Source organism: Squalius cephalus (assembly GCF_949319135.1).
Source record: "Squalius cephalus genome assembly, chromosome: 7".
NCBI lineage: Eukaryota > Metazoa > Chordata > Actinopteri > Cypriniformes > Leuciscidae > Squalius > Squalius cephalus.
The window spans coordinates 26,422,249-26,446,881 of NC_137128.1; the positions used below are offsets into that span (position 1 = coordinate 26,422,249).

At 37.1% G+C, this 24,633-nt stretch overlaps 3 protein-coding genes across 3 annotated transcripts; 1 reads left to right on the forward strand and 2 right to left on the reverse strand.

The window, feature by feature from the left end:
- Window positions 1–24: 24 nt before the first annotated feature.
- trnau1apb (tRNA selenocysteine 1 associated protein 1b) lies at window positions 25–7,884 on the reverse strand. Its single transcript, XM_079875456.1, has 9 exons — window positions 7,709–7,884; window positions 7,059–7,156; window positions 5,761–5,860; window positions 5,282–5,334; window positions 2,226–2,357; window positions 1,682–1,801; window positions 1,082–1,319; window positions 935–977; window positions 25–841 (listed from the first exon to the last, which is right to left on the reverse strand). Exons 1-9 carry the CDS (start codon window positions 7,742–7,744, stop codon window positions 699–701), a joined length of 963 nt encoding a protein of 320 aa, XP_079731582.1. The 5' UTR covers window positions 7,745–7,884; the 3' UTR covers window positions 25–698.
- A 249-nt stretch (window positions 7,885–8,133) lies between these two features.
- On the forward strand, window positions 8,134–9,182 carry mrpl34 (mitochondrial ribosomal protein L34). Its single transcript, XM_079875458.1, has 2 exons — window positions 8,134–8,263; window positions 8,734–9,182. Exons 1-2 carry the CDS (start codon window positions 8,205–8,207, stop codon window positions 9,050–9,052), a joined length of 378 nt encoding a protein of 125 aa, XP_079731584.1. The 5' UTR covers window positions 8,134–8,204; the 3' UTR covers window positions 9,053–9,182.
- A 1,786-nt stretch (window positions 9,183–10,968) lies between these two features.
- Window positions 10,969–19,242, reverse strand: ano8a (anoctamin 8a). The gene is made up of 17 exons (XM_079875455.1): window positions 18,876–19,242; window positions 17,383–17,493; window positions 17,010–17,142; window positions 16,742–16,880; window positions 16,521–16,617; window positions 16,312–16,428; window positions 15,703–15,830; window positions 15,413–15,574; window positions 14,980–15,132; window positions 14,723–14,849; window positions 14,467–14,522; window positions 14,306–14,380; window positions 13,568–14,209; window positions 13,217–13,408; window positions 12,969–13,100; window positions 12,311–12,421; window positions 10,969–12,125 (listed from the first exon to the last, which is right to left on the reverse strand). The coding sequence occupies exons 1-17, from the start codon at window positions 18,892–18,894 to the stop codon at window positions 11,508–11,510; spliced, it is 3,012 nt and encodes a 1,003-aa protein (XP_079731581.1). The 5' UTR covers window positions 18,895–19,242; the 3' UTR covers window positions 10,969–11,507.
- Between the last annotated feature and the right edge of the window lie 5,391 nt (window positions 19,243–24,633).

The window sequence follows — 24,633 nt, forward strand, 5'->3', positions numbered from 1 at the left end:
ATTCCACACAAATGAAGAAACAAATGAGACACCACATTAATTTATTAGGCTCATCCTTGACCATCTCAATTTGTTTTTTTTATTACAAAAATACTCCAGAATTTCTGAAAATCTCAGCTTTAAATAAAAAACTTGTGATTCAATTATGCTCAAACTCGTATGTAATTTAAGGACAGACAGATTAATTTTGGGTCAGTGTGGCAATCATTTTTACACAGTTGTCTCGCTTTGCAAACATTGCTAAAAATGACCCATCTCTTGAACAAAGCTTTCAAAAACCTTCAGTGGTCTCATAACAAGACAATAAGGGATATATTCAAAGAGATATAAATGCCAATGTAGACCACACAATTTTAGTTTTAGTACACACAAAGCATGCTTCAAATTTATATAATGGAAAAGTTTAATAAGGCAAGAGCAAGAATGGCTCCCGGTTAAAATGACAATGGTAATGAAGTAGATTCTTTCCATCTATCTTAAAAAAAATCTGCTCAACAAAACTTTAACTACATAACTCAGAGAAGAAGAAAAAAGGTGATGGACACGCACATAGAAAAACGTCTTGTCTGCTGGGAGGAAGCTCCAAATAAAAAGCTGAAAAGGAGAAAAACATTCTCTGAAACCTTGCTCAGAGCATTATAAAAAGGCATGTTCCTTCACAAAGTATAATAATCCTGGACAGTGGTTGGTACAGTCAGTCAAGAACCATTCATCATAGGAATTTCAGAGGTGACACTGTCCAATGGCTGCCAGTGGCAATCCATGAGTGAATCATAGAGCTCCTCACTACGCTCCATGTATTGCTTATTTAATGCATCCACATCCACCTGCAGGTTTGGGTCTGAGGGAGAAGAAAGATGGTGAGTAACTCACTGACATTCATTCTTGCTATAATCAAAAATTTGGTCAACTAATCAGTGGAACTAAATATTACCTTCAGCGGGGTCCTCCTCAACATCCTCAGTGCCATCATGGGACTGCAAAAGCAAAATAAAAAAATGGTCAATTTTAGAACAGAAACGGTTTTTATTAACAACAAAAATGCTTTTCATTGATCTTGTGTTTGCGGCTGCTAAGATACCTCTGTGGATCCCTGCATGTCAGCGGGGTTGGGGGGCACCCCCATAGGTGGGGGTACTCCCATCATCCCATGTGGAACTGGTGGGGGGGTAGCATACGGGTTATATCCGTAGTTGTAACCGCTGTACTGATCATAGCCCCACTGTGGATAGTAATTGTTATAGGGCTGTTGATAGTACTGCTGTTGATAGTTGCTGTTGTAGCTGTTATTCTGGTTGTGGTAACTGCTTGATTTGTTGCTGAAATGTAAAAGAGAGAATATAACAAGATTTCATGTGGATTTGTCAGGTGAAAGTTCAAACATCAAGTCTCACTGACCACACAAAACTTAATCACAATGAACATACAGTAATAAACATTTGAAATGGATCAAAAAAGTTCATCAAAGTTGTCCTAAGACAAGAACGGGTATTGTTCAAAATTCATGTATAACTGATGAAAGGTTTTGATCCACTTCAAATGTTGACTATAATACATCAAAATAAAATAATATTACTTAACTACATATATGCAAAAATGATCCTTTTTTTTTATATTTAACATTTAATTTATTTCTTAAACCCATGAGTTAAACATTAATCAAAAATTGTATGAAATATACCCTTTGTTGACGGCGATGCTTATCCTGATGGATTTTCCTCCCAGGCCTGATGCGTTCTGAAACTCCTCAAGGGCTTTCTTCTGTTCATTCTCATCACTAAACTTCACAAAGCCATAACCCCTGTTTGAAAGAACTAGATCATCAGCACCCGTTCTCTCACTCTTCATGCGCCTCATCATGCAGTAAATGCATATTTCAATATGTATTCAGAAAGTAAAAATATTTATTTGATGGTAGAACTGAAACTTCACTTTTACTTTTAACATGAAGTAGCATCACTTCAATTGTGAGTTGCTCTTGCTTACCCTATATGGGGAAAACAATAGTTTTAGCAGATTTGTAACAACGGCAAATCACATCCATGTATTGTCTGGCCCTTTTTAGGAGAGGGAGGGTAAAGAGTATCGACTGAAAATAAGCTTTTAAAAAATATAAAATAAAATATAAAGGAGACCTCATTCTGTGGTGAAGATCAGTAGGTCGAACTGTCAGAAAAAGCCAAGTAAGGTTATGCAGTACATGTGATGGCTAAAACATTTCATACCTGGAGTTCCCATAGGGATCAGTGACAACTTTGGCTCCTTTGCATGAAGGGAATTTTTTCAGAAAAAACTGATGAAGCTGGTAGTCATCCACTTCTGATGTGAGATCTCCAACAAAGACAGAGAATTCTGGGCTGAGAAAGAAAGTAAACCATATAAAGTGAAGAAAAAAAAAAACCTCCACAATTTAAATGTATTTATTTATTGTAAAAATTGTATATTTAAGCACAAAAAAGCAGCTGGGTCATTCAGTGTTAAATAAACCAAATTTTGGACACTTCCCCAGCTACATTTTTTTATTTTGTTAATATTTTTCTGAAGAAAGGTAAACAATAGTGATAAAAGCCAAACTATTAAATGTCATGGATGAATATTTACTGAATAACCCACTGTTTTGCAAAGGGGGGTCAAAATGACCATTTTCACCTGAGATTTGAAGCCTAAATACACGTGGAGGCGAAAATGAACTTAGTTTTCAGTTCATTCCTATGGAAGTTGAGCTTCACTCTCACGCGTGAAGCTCAACTTCCATAGGAATTAACTGACATGCACTGTTACACACCGGATTTCTTGGCTGACTAATGAGAGTTGTTTGATGACTCCACTGCGTTTATCAGTCCTGGGGGGAACACACATTTTGCACGTATTTGGCGCTCCCTATTGTTGAGGGTGTATTATTGACATGTGAAAGTCTAGACCCTGAATATAAGACGACACAATTTTTTCTCATCTTATCTTCGGAACAATACGGTATGTGAAAATGCACTATCCAAACTTAAATGGCTGTAATTCATGAAAGTCGTGGAATACAGACCTACGGATGGTCTCTTTTTAAAGAAGACACAAAGCGGATTATTGCTGAAGTGCAAGCAAAAAACTTAAAGTAAAAAAGTTAAGTTTAAATTTACTGTAAAGCATTTTTTAATGCATTATCGTGTCACAAATTAATACATTTCTGTCACAATATCACAAAACAGTCACCAAATATGGAATCTTGAGTTTCAGACCTTTACAACGATATGCATTTTCCCAAGATTAGAAAAGGTTGAGATTATAAAATAGTGCAGTAAATTTTGTAATATGAAACATGACACTGCACAATAGGGGGGAGGAGTCCGCTAAAAGGAATTAAAGTACTGTTTTCATAGTAACACAAGGTCTGATTTTAAAATGGATTTCAGAGAATACTGAGGGTGTAAGCTTTTGAAAGATACCTAATTTGATGATTAATAAAAATATGTGATGGTAAACAAAGACAATAAATAAGCACCAAGCGTCCCGCTACCAGGACACTGACAGTAAGGCCCTATATGGTTCAATCCCAGAGATATAGAGATTTCAGTGTGGCTCCATGAGTAAATTGTACACATTTTCAGTGGTCAAAAACCAAATATGGGTCACTTTGCATAAAATGTATGCTTTTTTCTTTTAAAGAGGAACTGAAGAACAAATTAGGTTGAAACTACAAATGCATCTCGTTTCCTTCTATCAAAACAACTGCATAGAACAGTGGTTCCCAACCTTTTCCAACTCGCGGCCCACAGAACCAAACACGGAAGTTTTTGGTTGAATTTTAACAGACCTGACTATTTGTGTCTCGTGGGTTAATGGGGACTTAGAAACGGAGATTGATAACAGACTTTATGGAATAAACTGGCAATGAACAAAAAATGCAGATAATGGGTTACCGGGCCCAGGCCCCATTCCAGAATGAAATCGGGTTCTCTAGCCGTAATACATATAAGACTTCTGTCCTGCCCGTTGCTATGGTCCCTAAATCAGTTTACAAATAACTGCACACCGACAGTTACGGCTAATGAGCCTCCATCAGATTCAGGGGTGCGGTTATTTGTAAACTGATTAATTGCCTAAACCATGACTAAATAAAGGCTTTTTATATATTTAGTTAAATTCTCGAGTGCCTTGGCTTGATACGTTTTTACTGTTTTTTCTTCGTTTAGCTTTATTTTTGTCTTTTTGATGTCAGGCATTGCTAAACATTTATCCTTACTTGTAGATGAAGAAAGATCTGCATTTATCCTTTTCAGCGACCCTGTTGATAACCATTTATCCATGTTTAAATCTGTTGTAGCCCACAGTTACGGTATACAGCAAAAGTATGGTAGATAAATTGGTGGCTTATTCTTAACATAACAGCAAGCTTAAATAGTGAATACACAGTAACAGTTTAATATTTATTTTTTATTTCATTATATATTTAATCATTATATTAAATTAGACATTTTTACATACATTAACAAAATTATAATTTTTAGTAACAGTAGGCTAATTTGCGGCCCCCTCCTGCAATATCGTCGCAACCCACTGGGGGGCCGCAGCCTACAGGTTGAAAACCACTGGCACAGAAATATTATTTCCAAATATCCAAAGTTTGCCTGCCTTTTTCTTTTGTATTATTATAGATATATCACTATCCTTATAGATTCTGGTTCTTTAACTTGTCTGGAGCTACCAAGAGTTAACAGACCTAAGTTTCATCGACAAATGTTAAATACACAAATAAAATGTTTAGGTTACAACTGTATTTGTCTGAAAATAAAACAGCAGTGATTGACTATTATTTTCAAACTTTTCAATGTTTTTGTATTATAAAATGTAATAAAAACGTTCTTAGCATTTATTTGGTTCTAACAAGTAACCTTTTGCTAAGGAAACCTCAGAACTCTGAAACCGGAATGGAAAAATACAGTTTTTGCTCAATACTAACTGAAATGAAAAATAATGAATTATAATTCCTGCACACAAGAGACGTGGTGTTGTTTCCAAACAAAGGAAAAAAGATATGTATATTGGTAAATAGTCACTTTTACCCCCCCCTCTACAAAATAATGGATTACTCAGTAAATATTTATCCATGGCATTTTATATTTTGGCTTTCATTCCTATTCGTTCCAGATAATATTCCAAATATTAACAAAATTTAAATTGAGCCGGGCACCTCTGGTTGAGTTGTCACAGAATGAACCAACTGCTTTCTGTTTGGTTTCTCAAAAAGAGATCAGAAACCAAAATGTTATTATGGACATTGTGTGCTTACCCAGGCTCTGGCCGTTTCCCATATGTTGCATAGTTTAGCTTGAACTTCCTGGGCTGAAAAGAAAAGAAATACAACCATTGAGCAAATGGAATAACACTTTGCCTGTAGTATGGACATAATTCGCTAACAAAGTGTCTTATTATTTGAGTAAGGAAGCTATTATTTCCACATACCTCCACCAATCAGTACTGGCTTTATCCCATTCGTCAGCTAGTTCCTAACAGAGTTTATTCACCAGCTTCAAACAAAGTCATTTTATAAACAGCCTCAACCACCTTCCTTAGGGAAGAAATTGAGCTCTGTAACTTGCTCATCACTAGTAATGTATAGAGTAATAACTGAAATGTCTAATATGAGGTGGGGGCCATGCTGGATATGCCTTCCTATAATAATCTAAATATATGAATGTATTGAATTCAAATAGATTAAATTGTATAGATGAACTATACAATTTAATAGATGCAAGTTTGGCGTCTCACCGGATTTGATCCTGGAACCAGCTTCCCATTAAGCCTCTGCACACAACGATCAACGCTGGCCTCATCTGCCATCTCCACAAAACAGTATCCAGCCGAGCCTCTGAGGAAACACAGAACAGTAATTTGAAAATTGGACAAAAGGTATAAGACTGTGTACCCTTAAAGAACTACAATCCCAAGCATGGCAAAATACAAAATAATGAACAGAAATATAAAAATAGTGATATATAGATGTTTATTATATAGACTAACAACATTTTACACTTTTTTTTTAAACTATGTATATTTAGCTTGATATGTAGGGAAACTGACTGTCATTTCCATTGCTTCATGATAGTGAGCGGTGCTAAAAATTGGTGTGATTTGCTTGCCATGATTCTGATTGGTGGAGATTTTTCTGGGTAATCATGGGTAATGAGATTTTTCACCAGGAATTCCACTGTTAAACAAATTATTTAAAAAATTAAATTGAAATGATGCAGGCTCGATGGCTTCAACCTCGTAGCTCATAGTAGGTCTATCAGTAGGCTTGGATTTGGGTTGCCAAATGTCAGTTTCATTGGTGCCAACAATGCAAAACTTTAAATCTTAGGCTGTGGACAATGTGTAACATATATTGTTCTCAAATGAGTCCACCTCCACTGTCCCACATGTGGAGAAGCCCCGAAGAGGCCTAACACCTGGACCGTTGCTGTCCAGAGCGAAGCACAGGGTGGATCTGTGATGGTTTGGGCATCAGTATCATGGCATTCCCTACTGTGTTTGATGGGCACTGCCAAAGGACTACCCAACCATTCTGGAGGACCATGTTCACCTAATGATTAAAAAATTGTACCCTGAAGGGGATGTATCAGCATATAATGCACATTATGTATCACACAGCAAGACTTGTTGTGACAGAACGGTTTGATGAACATGAAAGTGAAGTCGAACATCTCCCATGAACTGCACTGTCACCAGATCATCTTTGACCATCAAACTGCCACCAGATCATCAAACATTTTCCTCCACCAGCATCACATAGTGACCTGGCCAATGTTCTGTTCAAGAGGATTGGCTCAAAATCCCTCTGGTCACTGTGAAGGACTTGTATCTGTCATTACCAAGATGAATTGATGCTGTTTGGCCGCAAAAGGAGGCCCTACACCATACTAATAAATGATTGTGGTCTAAAATTTCAGTTTCATTGTCTAACCCATGTAAATTACCATTAAAAAATCCCTTTGGAGAAAATGAATGTTTTTTTTTTACTTCCGGAACAGACTGTTGCACTATTTAGAAAAGAGATGTAATCTTACCCAGTAACTCGATGTGTAATAATTTTGACACCGTAGGCAGTCTCTCCCATTGTGCTGAAAGCTTGCTTAATGAAGTTTTCATCCATGTATGGGTCTAACTGAAAAACAAATAATACAATTAATGGCCTAAGTTCAAGCAGATCCATGTCAGCATATTTTATATACAAAAAACGTTAATAATTTACAGGAAAAGCAAACGTCAGCGTCACGTGTCCGTTTACAGCGCAATCACCAGCGATATAAAACTTTAACTTTCAAGTTGACTTAACTTACGTTTTAGTGTAACTGTTACTACACTTGTTTAGTTGGTAAGTTCATAAACCGGAAATGCAGTTTGTCTCAATATTTAAAACTACGACACAAAAGCACTTGTGCAAGTATGAGGGGCTTCTCGAGAATAAACACGAGGAAACAAACTATTAATCAGAACTATGTTTACATATTACGATATAACAGTATTTTAATTCGATGTACATCAAGTATTTATTTCTGTAGTGACTTGTTCTGTTTAGTGTTTACTTGTTCTGGCCTGTTGGTCGTGCTTGCGTAACATCGAGCTAAAACCACATGCTGCTGGTTTCTAACCAAACGTTGCTACATACATACTCGCTGAATTATCGAAGAAAAGTAAGCAAAACCAGAATACTTACATCACCCATCCATAAGCTTGTCATTCTGTTAAACATCTTGGCGGCTAAAAGTGTTGCACCTCACAGGTTTGTGAAATTAATCGACTGTTGGCTGCCGATTTTGCCTGTTGTGATTCGTGAAGCTAGCAGAACGTCGTTTACTCAGACACACTTCCGCTTCCGGCCGCGCAGCTCTCAGATCCAGTGAGTTCACTCCCAGTCCCTCCTGGAACTGGAAGTCTCAAGTCTGTCTATTTGGTTTACTCATGGTTCAGCACACTGAGCTGAACTATCTCTGGATAGAATTCATGCATGGTTTCCCTTCCAAAAGCTACTGTTTTTTATAATAAAATTAAGTAAATATTACTAGTGTGCAGCTGCGCATATGTTATTCGGAGTTTGACTTCAAGGGGCAGTAGTGAGTTTTGAAAACTCCATCCAGTCTTCCAGCAGAGGAAGAGATGCAAAGCACGTGATGACTTTGGTATGATATTGATGGAAGGAAGCTGTTGCCGAAATGAACACGACGTTACGAACAGCTTTTTTGCGCTTTTCGGGGGCACACAGTTTGCTTTGGTATGTGGCACCACTCATTTCTTTAAAAAACAAGTTGTGGTAAATTAGTTTGCTGAACGTTCCGCTAATTGTGAGTTTAACCACCAGCTGTGGTGATAACCTCACTTTGCCACACATGCGCCAATGTTATTAATCTAATTAGAATATATTGCAAAACTAGATTAAATATAAATTGCACAAAAACATTAAAAGAGTGAAATTATATTGTTATTGTGCATATATGCAGTATGAAATGCAGTGCAATAAATGCTGATCTCTTTCTTTTTAAGAGCGACAATATGTTTAGATTCATATTATCTTTCATTTTTCATTAGTCATTCAAGTCAGACCAATGTACAAAGTCATCTGTACATTGTCATTCTGCCATTCAGTTTTGAGGCACACTGGGTTACAGTCTTCAGGGCTCCTCTACAGTGCATGCATGCATCTGTAAACATTTTACATTACATTATGTTCTAATTATATTACAGGAGTAATGGCAGTCACCCTACCATATTCAGCTGCAGTCAACTACGCTCTATCGGTTCCTTGGTTCTGTCAAGGGCAGGGGGCGAGCAGAAAACTTTCCTGCAAGGAAACCTGGACATCAAAGCAGAGGGAGCCAGTGTTTTCCAGCAACCACTCTGCCACCATCAACAAGTCCGCACAGTCAAGCGTGGGACAGAATATCAACCAAAGAACATCAAACGAAAGAGGACCCATGGCTGGATCAAAAGAATTAGCGCTCCAGGTGGAATCGAAGTAATCCTGCGCCGAATGCTCAAAGGACGAAAATCCCTCACACATTGAGACTCTGACCGGACAGTTGCTTTGATACACCTTTGTAGTGAATCTCAGTTGAATGTCAGCTGTGCAGTAGAGCATTTGGGGTTCTATAAAATAGTTGTCAAATTAAATAAATTAATGCACAGTAGCATCATTTTTTTGATTTTATTTAATGGATCTCATCCTTATTCGCACTTCCAGTTTAGTATTTCTTTTCATGTTAAAGGATCCTCTGTATGCAGTGTTGGTCAGGGGCATAGACAGTGTATAAACTGGACACAGCGACCCCATATGTTTCAACGGAGACAAGTGAAGTCAATTAGAAGCACTCACTTCCTGGGGGTCGAGCGTACTGCGCAGACTCAAACTGAGCTTGACGACGTAGATGTCACGTGAGCAACCCGTCTGTCTTCTAGTAGCTGTGCCAAGAGAAATCTGAATCATTCCCTTCCGAAACTTGCAGAGACGGAGAGTGTGAGTAGGAGGTGTCCATGAGCTAGGAGCAGGAGCAACTTTTGCTAAGTATTCTGATTAATTATTTTGTAATTTTGCCTCCACGTCCCCCCGATTGCCCGCGAGCTTCTCCTCCTGTCCATACGGTAATTTCTCTACTGTGCGGCAGAGAGTCGCGTGTTATGACGCAATCGTTAGCCTAGTTTTACAAAAACTGCTTCTACAGGGCCATAACGTAAGCTACAAGGTAATGGAGCCTTTTATACATTTTCGTGTTTCTTTAGAAATAAATAATGGACAAATGGAGTCTTTAAACGCCTCAGATGTAAAGTTATTCGCTGTCAAAGTGACGCCAAAATGAATGGGAGTCAATGGGATGCTAACAGCAGGTGGGGGTCTGCTAGCCAATGGCGGCGCCCGGGGAAGCTTCAAGAAAATATGAAACCCTGCCCCCCTGGTCAGGGGCCGTATTCACAAAGCATTTTATCTTACCACTAGGAGTACTCCTAAATCGCACTAAAAGATTTTAGCTAGGAGTTTTCTCTTAAAAGTTATTCACAACGCCTTTCAGACCTACTCTTTTTCTAAAGAAAAATGACAACTCCTAAACTAAGAGTGAGTCTTCGTTGCTATGGATGACGTCATTACTCATGCACGAGCTTGACTGAAGTGACCACCTTGATTGGCTGATGATTGTAACGCGGGAATGATTCCAAACACCTCCCCTACGATGATGAGTGACAGGTGACAGGTCTGAGAATGCGTGCGCTACACAAGTAGTGCGAAGGACGGAAGATGATGAATAACTGAATAAATAGCCTACATGAATAAAGAGTAAGGCAAAACAAATAGCCTAGTAGCCTAATGAAACATATGGATTCATGCAATATCTTTGCACCATTATTGAATTAATCTGTCACTATATGCCTCTGCCTACGTTTGCAAAGAGAAGAACATTTTAATTTGATTCACAATGAAACGTTACAATTAGTTTACATGCAATGAGTAGCCTTGTTTTGGTTGTTGTTGGTGGCGTTATTGCATCCCTAGTTATGCCTACAATGCAAAATAGTTCCCTCGCGATTGGAAGCTCCTGTAGCCGCCGCATACGCATTTCAAAACATCGCAACGTGAAATGCCACAAAAAGCGGTTTGTGAAGGTCTTAGTGAGTTAGGAGTCCTCTCGACTTCTTTTAAGCTGTCCCAGGCGTAGGTGCTACTTTTAGGGCTAAAATGCTTCGGGAATTACTCTTAGTCAAAAAAATTAGGAGTCCTAATGTTACGAGTGACACGCCCATTATTTTTAGGAGTTGCTCCTAAATTCGCCAGTTAGGAGCTACTTTTAGCCTTAAAATTCTTTGTGAATACGGCCCCAGAACAGATCAATTACTGTTTGTTTCACAAATGATATCAGCTCACGTTGAAGTATTCAAGTTAGGACAAGTTTAAAATCACAATAATCATATTGAAATAAAAACTACATTTGTCATGATGTATGTATGGTATCATATTTTATTTAAGCATTTGATGTGTATTTACTTTGATACGATGATAGTACAAACGTTTTAAAAAAACAGGGCTCTGAAGTAACGGTGTATATTGTGTCTGATATACTGTTTAAATATATTTTCACAGTAATTCCATTTTATTGCGTTAGGGGTTCACATTCATAAGATCAAAATAAGCAAGGATAATACAATATTTTTAGATTGTCATATTTACTGTTTCATACAAAAAAAAAATAATGCGTAGAAAAATAGAAAATCTTTTTACAATTTTTATGATTACAGTGCTCATTCAAACGTCCTTTCTTGCTTGCCCATGCCTAAACAGATTTGATCATGCATGTGTTTTAGCATGCCGCCTTCAGTGAGTAAACAATATGGAGAACTCAGATTAATATATTGTATTAAAATGATCTTTGACATGCAGTTCCAATCACTACATGGTTGCTTTATGATATTTAAGCAAATGTTAAGCATCACAGTCAGTGCTATATATTAACTGAGTTGTATAACCATTTCATTCACTGTTTTTTTGAAAGATTATTACCAGAGTCTGAGCTCTCACTCTTTTCAACCTCAGATGAAAGCTCTTCTGATGAGGGATTTTGGTCATTTGTGTGTTGTGCATTAGTGGCCCTTGAGGCATCTTCTGGTTTCGCTTGCTGTTCAGAACATGGATTTTCTTTTCCAAAGTTGAAGAGTTTTCCTGGGTTGAAGGACTTGCTGGGAGACTGTGATTTCTCGTGGCTGCCATGTGTAGCTGCTGGCGCAACTGCTGCAGCGGCTTCCTTTTTTATCTCTTGAGTCTTGAGGAACTTCAGAAAACCTGGAAGTTTGGCCTCACCACTTGTGGGAGAAGTGGTAGAGGTGAATTTACCCTGGAGTGGGATTATCTGTTTGAGTTTCATTACGTTATTGTTGCCTAAAAGGGAGCTGGGTCTCTTGAGTTTATCTCCTCCAGAGCTGAACTTGGCCCCTGGGCTTTTTTCATGGTGATGGTCCTCACCCCCTCTGAGATCAGACTTGTCTTGCTCACTGTCTTGTCGTGCCAATTCCTCTGCCAGTTTTTGATGTTCCTCTTCTTCTTCAGACTTCCTCCGTTGCTGCTGTTGGTGTTGCTGAGCGAGGCGTTCATGTTTCTGATGCACAAACAACACATTGTAAAAAGACAATCACCAAGCCCTTTCAACTCACCAAACCGAGAAATGACATTTATTAGCCATAACATGATAATAATTAATGACTTATCAGTATCAGCTAAAAAATGTATATCTATACATTAAAAATATTTGGTTATTGTTTATGCTCATCATGTGCTGTATACCTTGAGAGCTTCTCTCCGCTGGTATTCAAGTTTGGCCATCTCATCTGCCACCCAATTTGGAATATCAGGAATTGCAACATGAATTACATATTTGAGCAGAATGGCAAAGTGCTGAAAACCAAATAAAGAGTTACATTCCATTTACAACACTTAATACTCTTAACTCTCATATTCTAACATTTATCAGAACTGGCAGTAAAGACATTTGCAATACTGTCAAAGATTTCTATTTCAAATAAATGCTGTTCTTTTGAACTTTCCTGAAAAAAAAAAAAAATTATATATATATATATATATATATATATATATATATATATATATATATATACAGTGTGTGTATCACAGTTTTCAGACAAATATTTAGGTGCTCAACTGTTTTCAGCATTGATAATAAGACATGCTTTCTGAGCACCAAAGTAATGATGCTGAAAATTCAGATTTGCCATCGCAGAAATAAATTACAATTCAAAATATATTTAAAAAGAAGTTAGCTAGTTATTTTAAATTGCAATAATATTTCACATTACTGTTTTGACTGTATTTTTTATCAGATAAATGCAGCTTTGGTTAGAAAATTCTTTCAAAATAATTCTAAAAAAAGATTATTAATTTTTTGCAATCAGTTCTTTACTATTTAAATATATTACTTGTCCTTTACCTCCAATACTACAACAGAGACGATGGCCGCCTCAGGGCTCATCCAGGGGAAGAGTCGTTGCAGCTGTCCACACTGACCAATAAGGTAACAGTTCACAATTATAGCAATCAGACCCATTGCCTCCATTGCGGTCTGTTTAAATTTTAATAACAAACAAAAGTGAGAGAACACAAACAAGTTTAACCAATAAGAAATACAATCTGCTATGAACTATTTATTAAGCAATTAATCTGAATAGATCTCCTGACCTGCCATTGTCCAATGTTTTCAACCCTTTGCCCAAAGGGTCTCTGGAGGCCTGTGCAAAGTTTTAAGGCATCACTTCGGATCTCTACAATGTTGTTTATGAGGGCACACATGGCTGCCAGAGGAAATGCAGAAGAGAAAAGCACGACATAGCCAAACTGTATGAACATCTCCTGGTAATCTTGGAGAGTATCCTGCAAGTCAAAAGAAAATAGTCTTGTTTTTTATATAATTTGTAAAAATGCCATGATTGGGTTCAGAAAGTAGCACATGCGTGTCAAAATAGTATTTATAAACTTGTATTATTAGCAATGGCATCAGCTAACTGATGATCAAGGTGGACGTGCACAGACCTCATAAATTAGCATGCAACTTTCAATTTCCGGTTGGGTCAAAACAGTAGATTCAGTCTCCTCTGGAGGGTCCATCCAGGACATTTTCTTTTCCGTACTGTTGTTGTCCGGAGCAGATTTTGTCTTTCTTCTCTGGGGTCCTAGGGGTTTACTCACAGAATCATCCATTTCTCTGTCATCATCATCATCGTCATCATCACGTATATCAAATACTAAGGATGGATCCATTCCTTCCTCCACAAGGGTAGGACTGCCATCGTCCTGTAAGCTGGCCTGTGTTGGCGCTTCTACAACCTTGTCTTTGTATTCCACCTTCTCTGTGAAGCTGACCTTCCTTTGCTTCAGACCAGCATCATCATCCCCTTCTTCTGATTTGGGAACTCTGTAGCTGCCGATTAAACTCCTCCTCTCTCTCTTCTCTGATTGCTCAGGAGGTGTGCCACTTTTTTTCATGTCCAGACTGGCTTGGCAAGTCAGTCGTATTCTTTGCACTATCAAATGGCTATAGTTCAGGAGCATGGTTTGAATTAAGTCCCATAACGTCCTCAGAGCACCTAATTTATGGTGCTCATAGAGATATGGCTGTAACACTTCTTTAATATTTTGTAGAATTTGGCGGAAGATCAATAACGTAGCCAGCATCTGTAAATTAAAGAGAGTCATTTTTTTTGTATGGGGAGCAGAATGATTCATTCATGACACATTGTTGCTTTAATATTATTCTGTCGTCTATGTTACCTCTTTTAACCGCTCCATGTCTTTGAGATAAAATCCGATGTAGAAAAGGCTGAGGTAAGAATTTATGAACTGAAACTTTAAAATGCAGAACACAATATTTAACCATTACAGACACACTTCATACATTTATCAAAATATATGAAATAAAGAGTTAAACTTACTAAAACAGTTTTGAGGATGAGATTATTGTCATAAGTACTTTGAAGTCTGTAATTTTCTGTTAAAATGGAAAGATTAATAAACAGGCGTCACTAAATAAAAACCAATAATGAACAAACAAGCAGTGAAATAACCAAGAATGCAAGTTTGCTGCTAATTTAATGACCCAATTTATGATTCAGATGCACACATATTGTAAAACGAAAATCCAAATTTTTTTGTAAATGCTATTATGTTGTAAGCTGATATAAGACTTACCCATATCATTGAGCCAGAGAGCTATTTTCTTGTACACTTCATCGCATACAGTAACAGTTATAGCCAGTAGAATTTTTGGAATAAATCTACATATGCTTGGCAACTCTTTCGTTTCCATGACAAATTCCTGTAAAAGACATCATGAGTCCTAAATATCTTGGGACAATTGCATAACTAATATATTCGAAACTTAGTTGCAGAAGATATTTTAAATAACCTGTTGTAGTAAGATTTGTAGCAAAGTTTAGAGTCCTTACTTGAAGTTCCAGGCACATAAACATGGCCAAGCAGACGAAGCAGAGACAGAGGATGCAGATGGGAAAGCTGACCAACCAGCGGAACATTCTCCTCTTCCAGGGTGGGTAGAAAAACTCCTCACAGCCTGTCACTGGACTGCAACGTTTAATTCCCTGATATTCATGTTGCAAAAGGAGTCAAAAATTACAGTTCAGTCCAGGGGTTGATTTAAACACTGGTGGGAAACCAATATATAATGATCAAATTCTAAACTTACAATCCTGAAACACATTCTATCACTGTTTCCACAAAAATATTAAGCAATAAAAAATCAAATCAGCATACTTGAATAAAATTCATCTTTGGGCAGAGATGACCATCAATAACTTTCACCTGCTGTTATCATTAATTTTGTGTTAAATATAAGGTCATGTAAAAATGTTGTCAGCATACCCGAAACTGTGGACGAGGTTCCTCTAGTGACTCTGTGGGGGTGTCCAGCGTTCCCCACCTGTATGCCAGTTCTGCTTCCCTTCGCTTCCATCTCTCCAGGAACAGTGTTGCCCACACCACATTGAAAAGGGCGAATACCACACAGCAGATATCCTGACTTGTCTACATATGAAAAAAAAAAAGAGTTGGTTATAAAAACCAGGCCTCATTACCAAATGAAAAACTCTTGTATACTTTTTATACTTCCATTCTAAAAGTATAGGACTCTTATATTAAGGAAAATAACCTGCCTGATCAGACTCAGCAAAGATCCAGAGCAGAAAGCCAATCACTGCTGGATACAGCATAGAGTTGGTGTAAAAGCCCAACCACGCAAAGTACATGCCAATCTTCACACCAAAATAATCACACACATCATCTGTCAAGAATAGGACAACCAAAAGATCAGCATTTGAATAAGCCATTTTACAATATGCAATTAGAATGAAAGTTTATAGGGAAAATGTATTTTTCTCCAAAACATGGTAAAGTTTGATATGGTAAGACAGACTGTTAGATTGGGACTGGGGTAAAATACAAAACGTCTGAACTGCAATACAGTCAAATATGCCTAGACTAACATATCTTCACAATGAAGACTGGCTCCTTTTTAGAGCTCTAATTACACATAACAAGACATGTAGTGACTGGTAGTTCATACTGTAGCACTTCATATTTGCTTAGAGCAAATCAGTCAGCACTGTAGAAAGTAGGTAGATACACATGAGTTTGTTTGCTAAAGGAAGAGCCGTGGCCTGGAGGAATCTCATTACACAAACACTGAAAAGCACTAGCCATCTCAGAACAACTAAAAGTTAGTCGCCTCTTGTGCATGTTGGTGAAAATATAGGAGTTCTCACCTAGAGGTTGCCTCTCACAGACTGCCTGAACCCAGGACGTCATCAACTGGTTCAGGATTCTCTGCTCATGAAGGGGAAACATCTGAAGAATCACGCCCCTGGCTATAAGCTCTGGTACTGTCAAGGACACAGTGAATTCAGGAAAAAAACATGAATTCTTAAACTAAAAACAAAACATTTTAGAAGTAAAGAATTGCTAAAATATCTACTTATTGGTTGACCCGCCAGGAAGTGAATATTATGAAGGGCATCGCCCTGTTTGGCCCGCAGATTATGCAACCAATATTTGATAATACTCTGACGCTCCTAAAAAAAATAACAAGAGAAAAATTATCCTTTTTAAATAAATATTAAACCTTTATGACATCAGACATTCATGATTTCACATGAGGAAATTGCGTAAGGCAGGAAATGAGAGATTAAAACAGACCTGTGATGTGAAGAAACACAGCTCACTCTCAATGTTTTCATAGATGTCATCCTCCTCACACGAAAACCTGCGAGTGCCGCCTCCATAGCGTGGCTTCACTTCTTTTTGCATCCCCATCTGTTCAGCTCCACGCAACAAGCTTCAGACAAAAATCAAAGATGATTCTGCTGCTGTATTTATTTAGGACCGAGTGACCATCCGTCAAACGTTTCAGACTTTTAATATGGAAAAATACAATACAATAAGTAGGTTGTCTACAGTGTCTTACTTCTCAAAGGTTGAGGCAATGAAGAATGCATAGGTGTGCGTGTATTTATGCTGTCGGATCTGGATTCTGATTTGTGGAATTCCCAACCGGATTTGGTTCAGTAACCATAACAGCGTATGGTCATCTGTGGTGTCTGTGGAAAAGATAACAAGCTGAATATGTTTATCAGTAGATCTAATAAAAATAATTATGTTAAAATTCACATTTTATTATCACTCTTTATTTTTTTCTATAATGTAAAATAGATGTTATACAAAATGCACATTTACATTCATATTATAAGGTAGCAAATATTACATACTATTTAAGATGTAAAGCTGAGAAAACACAAAAAACTGCATTAGTGCAAAACTGAAAGATATAAACTCAGCACCTGGGAATGTCATAAGAATATCACAGTTTTCCGTGGGTGCCATTGCGATGGAAGATTTATGCCCCATGAGGTACTGCCTGGCATGAAAGAGACGGCCTCTGAGCAATTTCTCTGTTTGCAAGAGGAAAGAATTTATTGTTGTGGTATCCTATATATATATATATATATATATATAGGTCAAAACACATGACTGGTTTTGGCTTGTTCATTTGGTTAGTTCAATGTTACCAACAAGCCAAATCCAGTATTGTGTTTTGACCCAAAAAGATGAACCCATTTTTTTTTAAATAATAGTTATATAGTTAGTAGACAAAATATGACACCTGAAACGTCTGCACTCTGCACACGCGGTCACAAACCACTTCAGCTTTACATTTGAGCTATCAACCTATTGAGGTCAAACCAAACTGACAATTCTACAGAGTCGTTGTCTACCAAACCTCACTTTACACTTATAAATCCTTAAAGCTTTAAAGCTCAGCATTATGCCCAGAAATATGGTTAAATGAGAAGTTGCTGGCAGTATGCTTTTGTATGGAAACTGTTCCTTTCAATCCAATAAGAGGATTATTGCTAATGTGCCAAATTGTATCAAGTTGTTCTTTTATTTACCAGAGCCAATACGTTAAATGCAGCTTTCTTCATGTGGAAGCCCTTGTTCTAAGTTTAAGCAGTTCTTTGGAGGAAACAGAGTCCTTGTGTGAAAGATGTCATCAATTTTGTTACCACTGTGTCACAAACTGTGCTTTTTTTTTAGTGACAGTTACATGAAGTGTGAAGAAAATGACAGTTCAATTTTTAACATTATTCACTTTGGCAGCCTATAAGGGCTAAAATTACATTTCATGCCTGAATTTGTTGAAGAATAAATAAATAAATAACACACTATGGTGCCATTCTGTGATATTACCGAATTGCAAGAGCTAGATAAGGAGGACAGAAAAGAACTAGACAAAACGATGTAGCATTTAACAGTGTGACATTACAAATATGCATTTCACTTGCTATAGCTCTAGTAGCTTTTAAAGCACAATTATAGATTCAAGTGACTGCATTCAAACATAATGATGTTGTCAAGCATAACATGCAGGAATCAATGGACATATCATGAGAAATATATATAGGGTCAAATGTTAAGATGACATAATGGTAACAACTTGAATGAGCACAGTTATTTCATAAATACGTAGGAAATATTTATGTGTATTAGGTGTTTATGTGCCAACCACATACAGGTGAAGCGTCTATACCATTTAACACACTTACAAACAATATCAACAGTAGATAACGAACAGGCAAATGATGTCTACTGGACAAATATCAGAGCTTCAGATATCAACCTTTAGTTTTGTATCCTGCCCCAATAGCTATCAATCATGTCATACACAAGAAAGAAAACACAGCGATACTGAAACAAGAATATTTTAGATTTGAACTAACCTAGGACAGCTGGATAACCACACGCAAGCGTCTGGTATGTGAGTGTCACTCACCTAATACCGCCGAGGACATCGCGTGAGATCTTCGCTTTGCTCTGCTTTATGAATACGTCAGCTGTGCTGATGCCGTCGTCGGCGCTGGTGCTGAAACTGCTCGGCCGGAACCAGCGAGGCTTCCCCAGCGGCGAGAGCCTTTTTTCTGATGCAAACAGGTGCAGAAAGTCCATTGACCGCAACATAAATCGCCAATCACATGTTGACATTGATCATCCATGGCGCTGTCAACACTCAGCGGATTTCCTCATCATTTGACAAGAGCTGTTTCGGCTACCATTTATTTGGCCGCGTAGCTCTGTTTCGCTGTGTTTGTTTTCCAGTAACTTGTCAGTAAGTTGTATGCGCCATCTGTCTCCTCTTGACTGGAAAATTACGCAACGTGAGGTGCATAATTCATAGATGTTCTGAAACGAACCAATCACATTGACTGCGCAAAGCGTTCGGCGTACAAAGAGGTGGAAATTCAGTAGGCTACATATGACAAAAGACTTCTCATGAATTCATAGCGATCTGAACATATACTGAACATACAGGCCGAGTCTTGCTGAGGGTTTTATGATTGAGCAATTTCAGACAATGTTGATCACTTAATGTTGTATGTCCCATATGAACTTGTTTAATGACTAACAATAAAAAGCTGACAGGAATTTCTTCCCAACACATCAATACAAATCCAGTAAGTCCTAGTATTTTATACTTTTTATTTTTCACGAGGATGCCTTGTTTACCTCATTACCGAATTCCCTAGTACTAGAAAATATTCACATTTTAATAATTTTTTTAAATTTTTTTTCACTACATTTTATTAGATTTTAGTGCATAACATTTACGTTGTGTTACCATCCCAGTTACCATCATAACTCCCCTTTATTAAAGTGTATTACATAATAAAAAAAGAAAAAAAGAAAAATAAATTTAAAGCTGCAGTCTGTAACTTTTTTGGGTTAAAAATTATCCAAAATAAATTTTTGAGTGCTCAAGTAGGAGTGTTCAAAACTATCTCGATTCAAAACGGTAACGTAAGCTTGTAATAATATTTTTAATTCCAGTGGTACTGATTTCTGCAGGAAATTCGAGCATGTCTTTGCGTCATTATGTCACATCTGTACACATAAAGAAGGAGTCTCGGCTAGTAGGCTATATTGCGTTTGAGGATGTTGGAGGTGGAGAATTATAGCCTTTTCTCACAGCACTTGATATAATTAAACTCATCAATTTGATATCGGATCCAGAAAGGTTCAAACGACAATCAAAAGCAGTGACAACTAGATTCACCCGTTGTAAAATGCAAAAGACTTCAGACTTCGGAGTGGCTACAGGAAAAAAAGAGATATGCATCCGGGCCCATGCGAAAACAAGGATAAATATCGGAAGGGCATTAAATGTAGTCACGCAGTGCTGATGTTATTAACACTAACAACTTGAGAACAAAGTATAATTTGCATGGTTTGATGTGATATGATAAGTGATCGTTAGATTTAATCAGCGCGATTTACTGCAATGCTTTTTTTTCTTTTCTTAGTTGGTCAGAACAAAAGTGGATGTTACTTACTTGTTCAGATGACATTTTGCGGTGAAAAGTCTTATGTTGATGTTGGTCATACTTCCAAAAAGTAGAATCTGTGATTGCGAATGACAGTATCCACACCGGCGCGGTGACTGACAGCCGCACATTCTCCTCAAAACATTGGATTCATCCGCGCTGTGCCGTGCCGAGGCACAACCCACGTAAAGTTGATAGTTCCGCGAATAACTGCAATTACAGATTTCGAACAGAGATGGCGACAAAGAGGAAAAACTATGGACTGCAGCTTTAAAACAACATCAAGGACAAATGTCACTTTATTTCATATTTTGCTATTTTTGTCAGTAAGGGGCTATCTTAAATCGTCAACCTTATTACCATGATTTTGGTCACTAAACATCTTATTATTAAAATGATAATATTTGTATTTGTATATATATTTGTATATATTTTGGTTTAAGGATGGCTGTTCAGCTTGACAAGTATTTAGGCCTATAATTATAATAATCACATGGTATGTTTAGATGCTTTACTGTTACCCCTAATATGGAAACATAATTCAGGTTGATTGGGACACTTTTTGCCATTGAGTTGACTGTGAAAAAGTGTCCAAATCAACCTAAATTCACCCCAATATATATTTAATTATGTATAATTATTATGTCCTGTCATGACGACTGACCAAATTTAAGGCTGCACTGATATCTTAGACAAACACACAAATATTATTTTTTACTTTTTCTATTAACATTTTGTATGTGTCTATAATTTTAATGTCTATTATATCAGAATGAAGCGTATGGAGTAAGTTCTGCAGATCCACATAAAATTTTTTATCAGATGAATAAAACACTTTGTAAAAACAAAATGATTAAAATGTATTTTAAAGGGAATTTATTTTCTCACAGCTGTAAAGCATATACATTTCATAAACCAGACTGTTGCATTTTACCTGACATTGTCAGTGAAAAGTTCCATGTAGTGGTGTAAATGAATATTTTTAGTACATCTTAAACAACAAATTTTAAATAGCACTTGCTGTTTTCATCATTTTGAAAAATTGCATAATCTAGACCCTCAAGAGACCATGTGTAGAGGTCAACAACAGAAGTGTTTTGGCCTTTAATGTCTTTACCAGAATGGTGGGCACAGAAGGGCCAAGCAAATAGGAAATGCAATTAGTGCTTTGGGGGAACAAAGAATCTGAGCTTTTAGAGACAAAAGGTGATGAGTTCTATGACCTAGGTAGGAAGGATATAATAATAATAAGCACTAATGCGTTTCCTGGTGGAGGGTGGAGACGGGATATTTACCTCGAGATGCGGAGTGGGAACGCCATGATTATTTTCTTAATACGCCAAAGAAAAACGTAATAAGTCTTAGTGCTGTTACAATGGGGCATGCTGGAAATAAAAAGGCTAAGTAACATCTGAGTTCAGAGACACTGGCACTTAACATTCCACACCCGCAAAACAATAGTTGCATTCTCTACAATAGATGTCTCTGTGTCTTTACAAAGATCTTTCAAAGAAGTTTACAAGACGTCATGTTGTGGCAAATTCATAGTTCTTTTTGGTTTCAGGTCTCAAAGAAGTTTCTCAGAGTCGAGGTTCCAGGTCAGAAGAATTAACTTTATTGACAAGCAACAAAGTGAGAAGCCGGCTGGCCATCCGGACATCTAAGGTTACATTGGCCAGTGTTCATGTCTTATACTTTTTCTTATCGCTAGGTGCCCAACGGGCACCCTCAAATCTATCTCTTCCCCTCTGTCACGCCTGGTGACCATGACACAGTAGACATGTCTTCTCTATTGGTCAAACCTCACATAATGGTGCTTTGTTTCATACAGTATTTTGACACTTTGCATTTCTTATGCATACTGGGTACTTTTCCATTCTCTCATCCTTTTCAGACCTATTTTTTCATGCTTGTCATTTTCATTGCATCATACTTAGACATGAATCAAGGAAAATTCTCCAACATATCCCCCCTTTGGGACTAATCCTAGTCCCACCTTCATTTCTGTCCCAGAATGTATCTACATGAATAAGCCTCTCTCTGTTATCTATCAATCATGGCCAGTATAGACCATCCATCTCTCTTATCAATAAGCCCACTCACGAAGGTACACCCTGGAGGAATAGTGAGACCAAACATCTCCGCCCCCACTTAGTAAAAGATCCCACCTTCCTTTTCTATTATCAGTCTTGAAGGGATAGATCACTTCAAACATTTGATTTTTCAGCATAATCAACATATTTCAGTGTATAGACTTAAAATTAAGATTGTTTCAGCATAATCAACATATCTCAGTGTACAGACTTGAAGTTAGGATTGTCCCACGTTGCCAGAGGAACTGCACAGGCGCTTCCGGTGGCCTGGAGTGCTATCTGGGTTGCTCCATCGTTGCCAGAGGTGCCCTGGGCACTATCTGGTGTTGGAGCAGACAGTGGGTTTTTAAACCACCAGTTGAGTCTGCCCTTGCTGGTCCGGCAATTGGCGACCGCGCTTGTAATTAATTTCTCTTTTTACCCCGTGGAAACATCTACCAGTAGTCTAATGCATGTACTTCACTTTTGATTCATAAAAAACTTTAAAATATTAAAAGAACTCTGTTATAAGAGTAAAATGATTAGTAAGTGATAAAAAATAGTAAAAACATTCTTATCTTTTTCTTTTATATCTGGTTGCATTACCTCGTACCACGGGCAATGACCTGCTTCAAACCTTGTATCGTCCCCTCTCATTCACATATTCATATTTGTGACAGTTAGTGTGATTATATGTAAAAATATTCTCAGTAGGATTATAAGTGTAAAAAAGAAAACACTCAGGAAGGGGTCCTTTACAAAAATCAAAGAAACAATTAAAACCCCTCTAACTAACTCCCTGCTCTACTCATGTTCTAATGATCTGTCTAATTTTACCCCAAAACTAAAATACACAATGTTACTACCTCCCTCTCTATCAAAAACAGAATCAAACTGTCAGAAATCAAAAGTAATCCAGATAGCATGTAACCATTGAAACAATGTTGAGTCAGTGTTGATGCGTCAACGCTGATTACATTGAAATAACGTTAGAAAGTGATGTTGTTTTACCATCACTCTTGCACCCTCAGTTAATATTGAAATAATGTTCAGATTTCAACCACAAATCAATAGTGTTAATATTGCTTCAACATTAAAAAGTGATGTTGTTTCAACATAACTTTTGCACCCTTCGTTAATATTGAAATAATGTTCAGATTTCAATCACAAATCAATGGTGTTAATATTGCTTCAACATTACAAAGTGATGTTGTTTCAATGTCACTTTTGCACCCTCAGTTAATGCTGAAGCAATGTTGAGATTTCAACCAAAAATCAACGGTAATAGTATTGATTCAACATTAAAAAGTGATTTTTTATCAACATCACTTTTGCACCCTCAGTTAATGTTGAATCAACATTACACTATGATTGATTCTACATCACCAATGCTGATGCAATACTGAAATTAACACAAATAATCAATGGTAATATTGAATCAACGTTACACTAAGATGTTGAATCTACATCACTGCTATTGAATCAACACTGAAATTAACTAAAATAAATCGATGGTAATATTGTTGAATCAACGTTACACTATGATGTTGAATCTACATCACTGCTGTTGAATCAACACTGAAATTAACAGAAATAATCTTTGGTAATATGGTTTGATCAATGTTACAATGTGATGTTGATTCTAAATACATTTTGTTGAAACACTGAAAATACAACTGAAAAGGAATGTCAACCAATGTTGCCATCTGATGTACTAAGTTAATGTTGAAACAACATTAATATTTCAACTACACTTCAATGATGCGTCAACAAATTCCTGACCAAAAATTTGGCAAAAACCTTTTAAAATATAAATGACACATTTCCAGCAGTTGAGTTAATTTATTTTATTCAATCAATCAATGACAAAAATATATTAAAAGATCATTCTTTAAAAAAGAAAGGGGGAGAAATAGGACAAAAGCATTTCAACCTTTAAAAATAAAATTGGCTTCAGAAGTCTGAGGTCATAACTACAGGTGGTCCAACGGTTCAGGTTTTTAAAAATCTGTCATACATCAGACTACTGCCTCTTTTCCTCTGGGTTCTCTGAAATCTGAAAAAGAAAGCATGATGTTACTCGAGAACAAGTCAATTCAGTTGCCACATTCAAGAATGTTAATATACTAAACACAATACG

Coding starts and splice junctions, on each gene's coding strand:
- trnau1apb (XM_079875456.1), bottom strand. CDS start 7,744: ATGTTTAACAGAATGACAAGCTTATGGATGGGTGAT. Junction 5,335..5,760: donor TGGTTCCAGGATCAAATCCG/GTGAGACGCCAA, acceptor TTTTCTTTTCAG/CCCAGGAAGTTCAAGCTAAA. Junction 842..934: donor TGAGGAGGACCCCGCTGAAG/GTAATATTTAGT, acceptor CTTCTCCCTCAG/ACCCAAACCTGCAGGTGGAT.
- mrpl34 (XM_079875458.1), top strand. CDS start 8,205: ATGAACACGACGTTACGAACAGCTTTTTTGCGCTTTTCGGGGGCACAC. Junction 8,264..8,733: donor GGGGCACACAGTTTGCTTTG/GTATGTGGCACC, acceptor ATTATATTACAG/GAGTAATGGCAGTCACCCTA.
- ano8a (XM_079875455.1), bottom strand. Junction 15,133..15,412: donor AACCTCGTCCACAGTTTCGG/GTATGCTGACAA, acceptor CATGAATATCAG/GGAATTAAACGTTGCAGTCC. Junction 12,126..12,310: donor AGCGGAGAGAAGCTCTCAAG/GTATACAGCACA, acceptor TTTGTGCATCAG/AAACATGAACGCCTCGCTCA.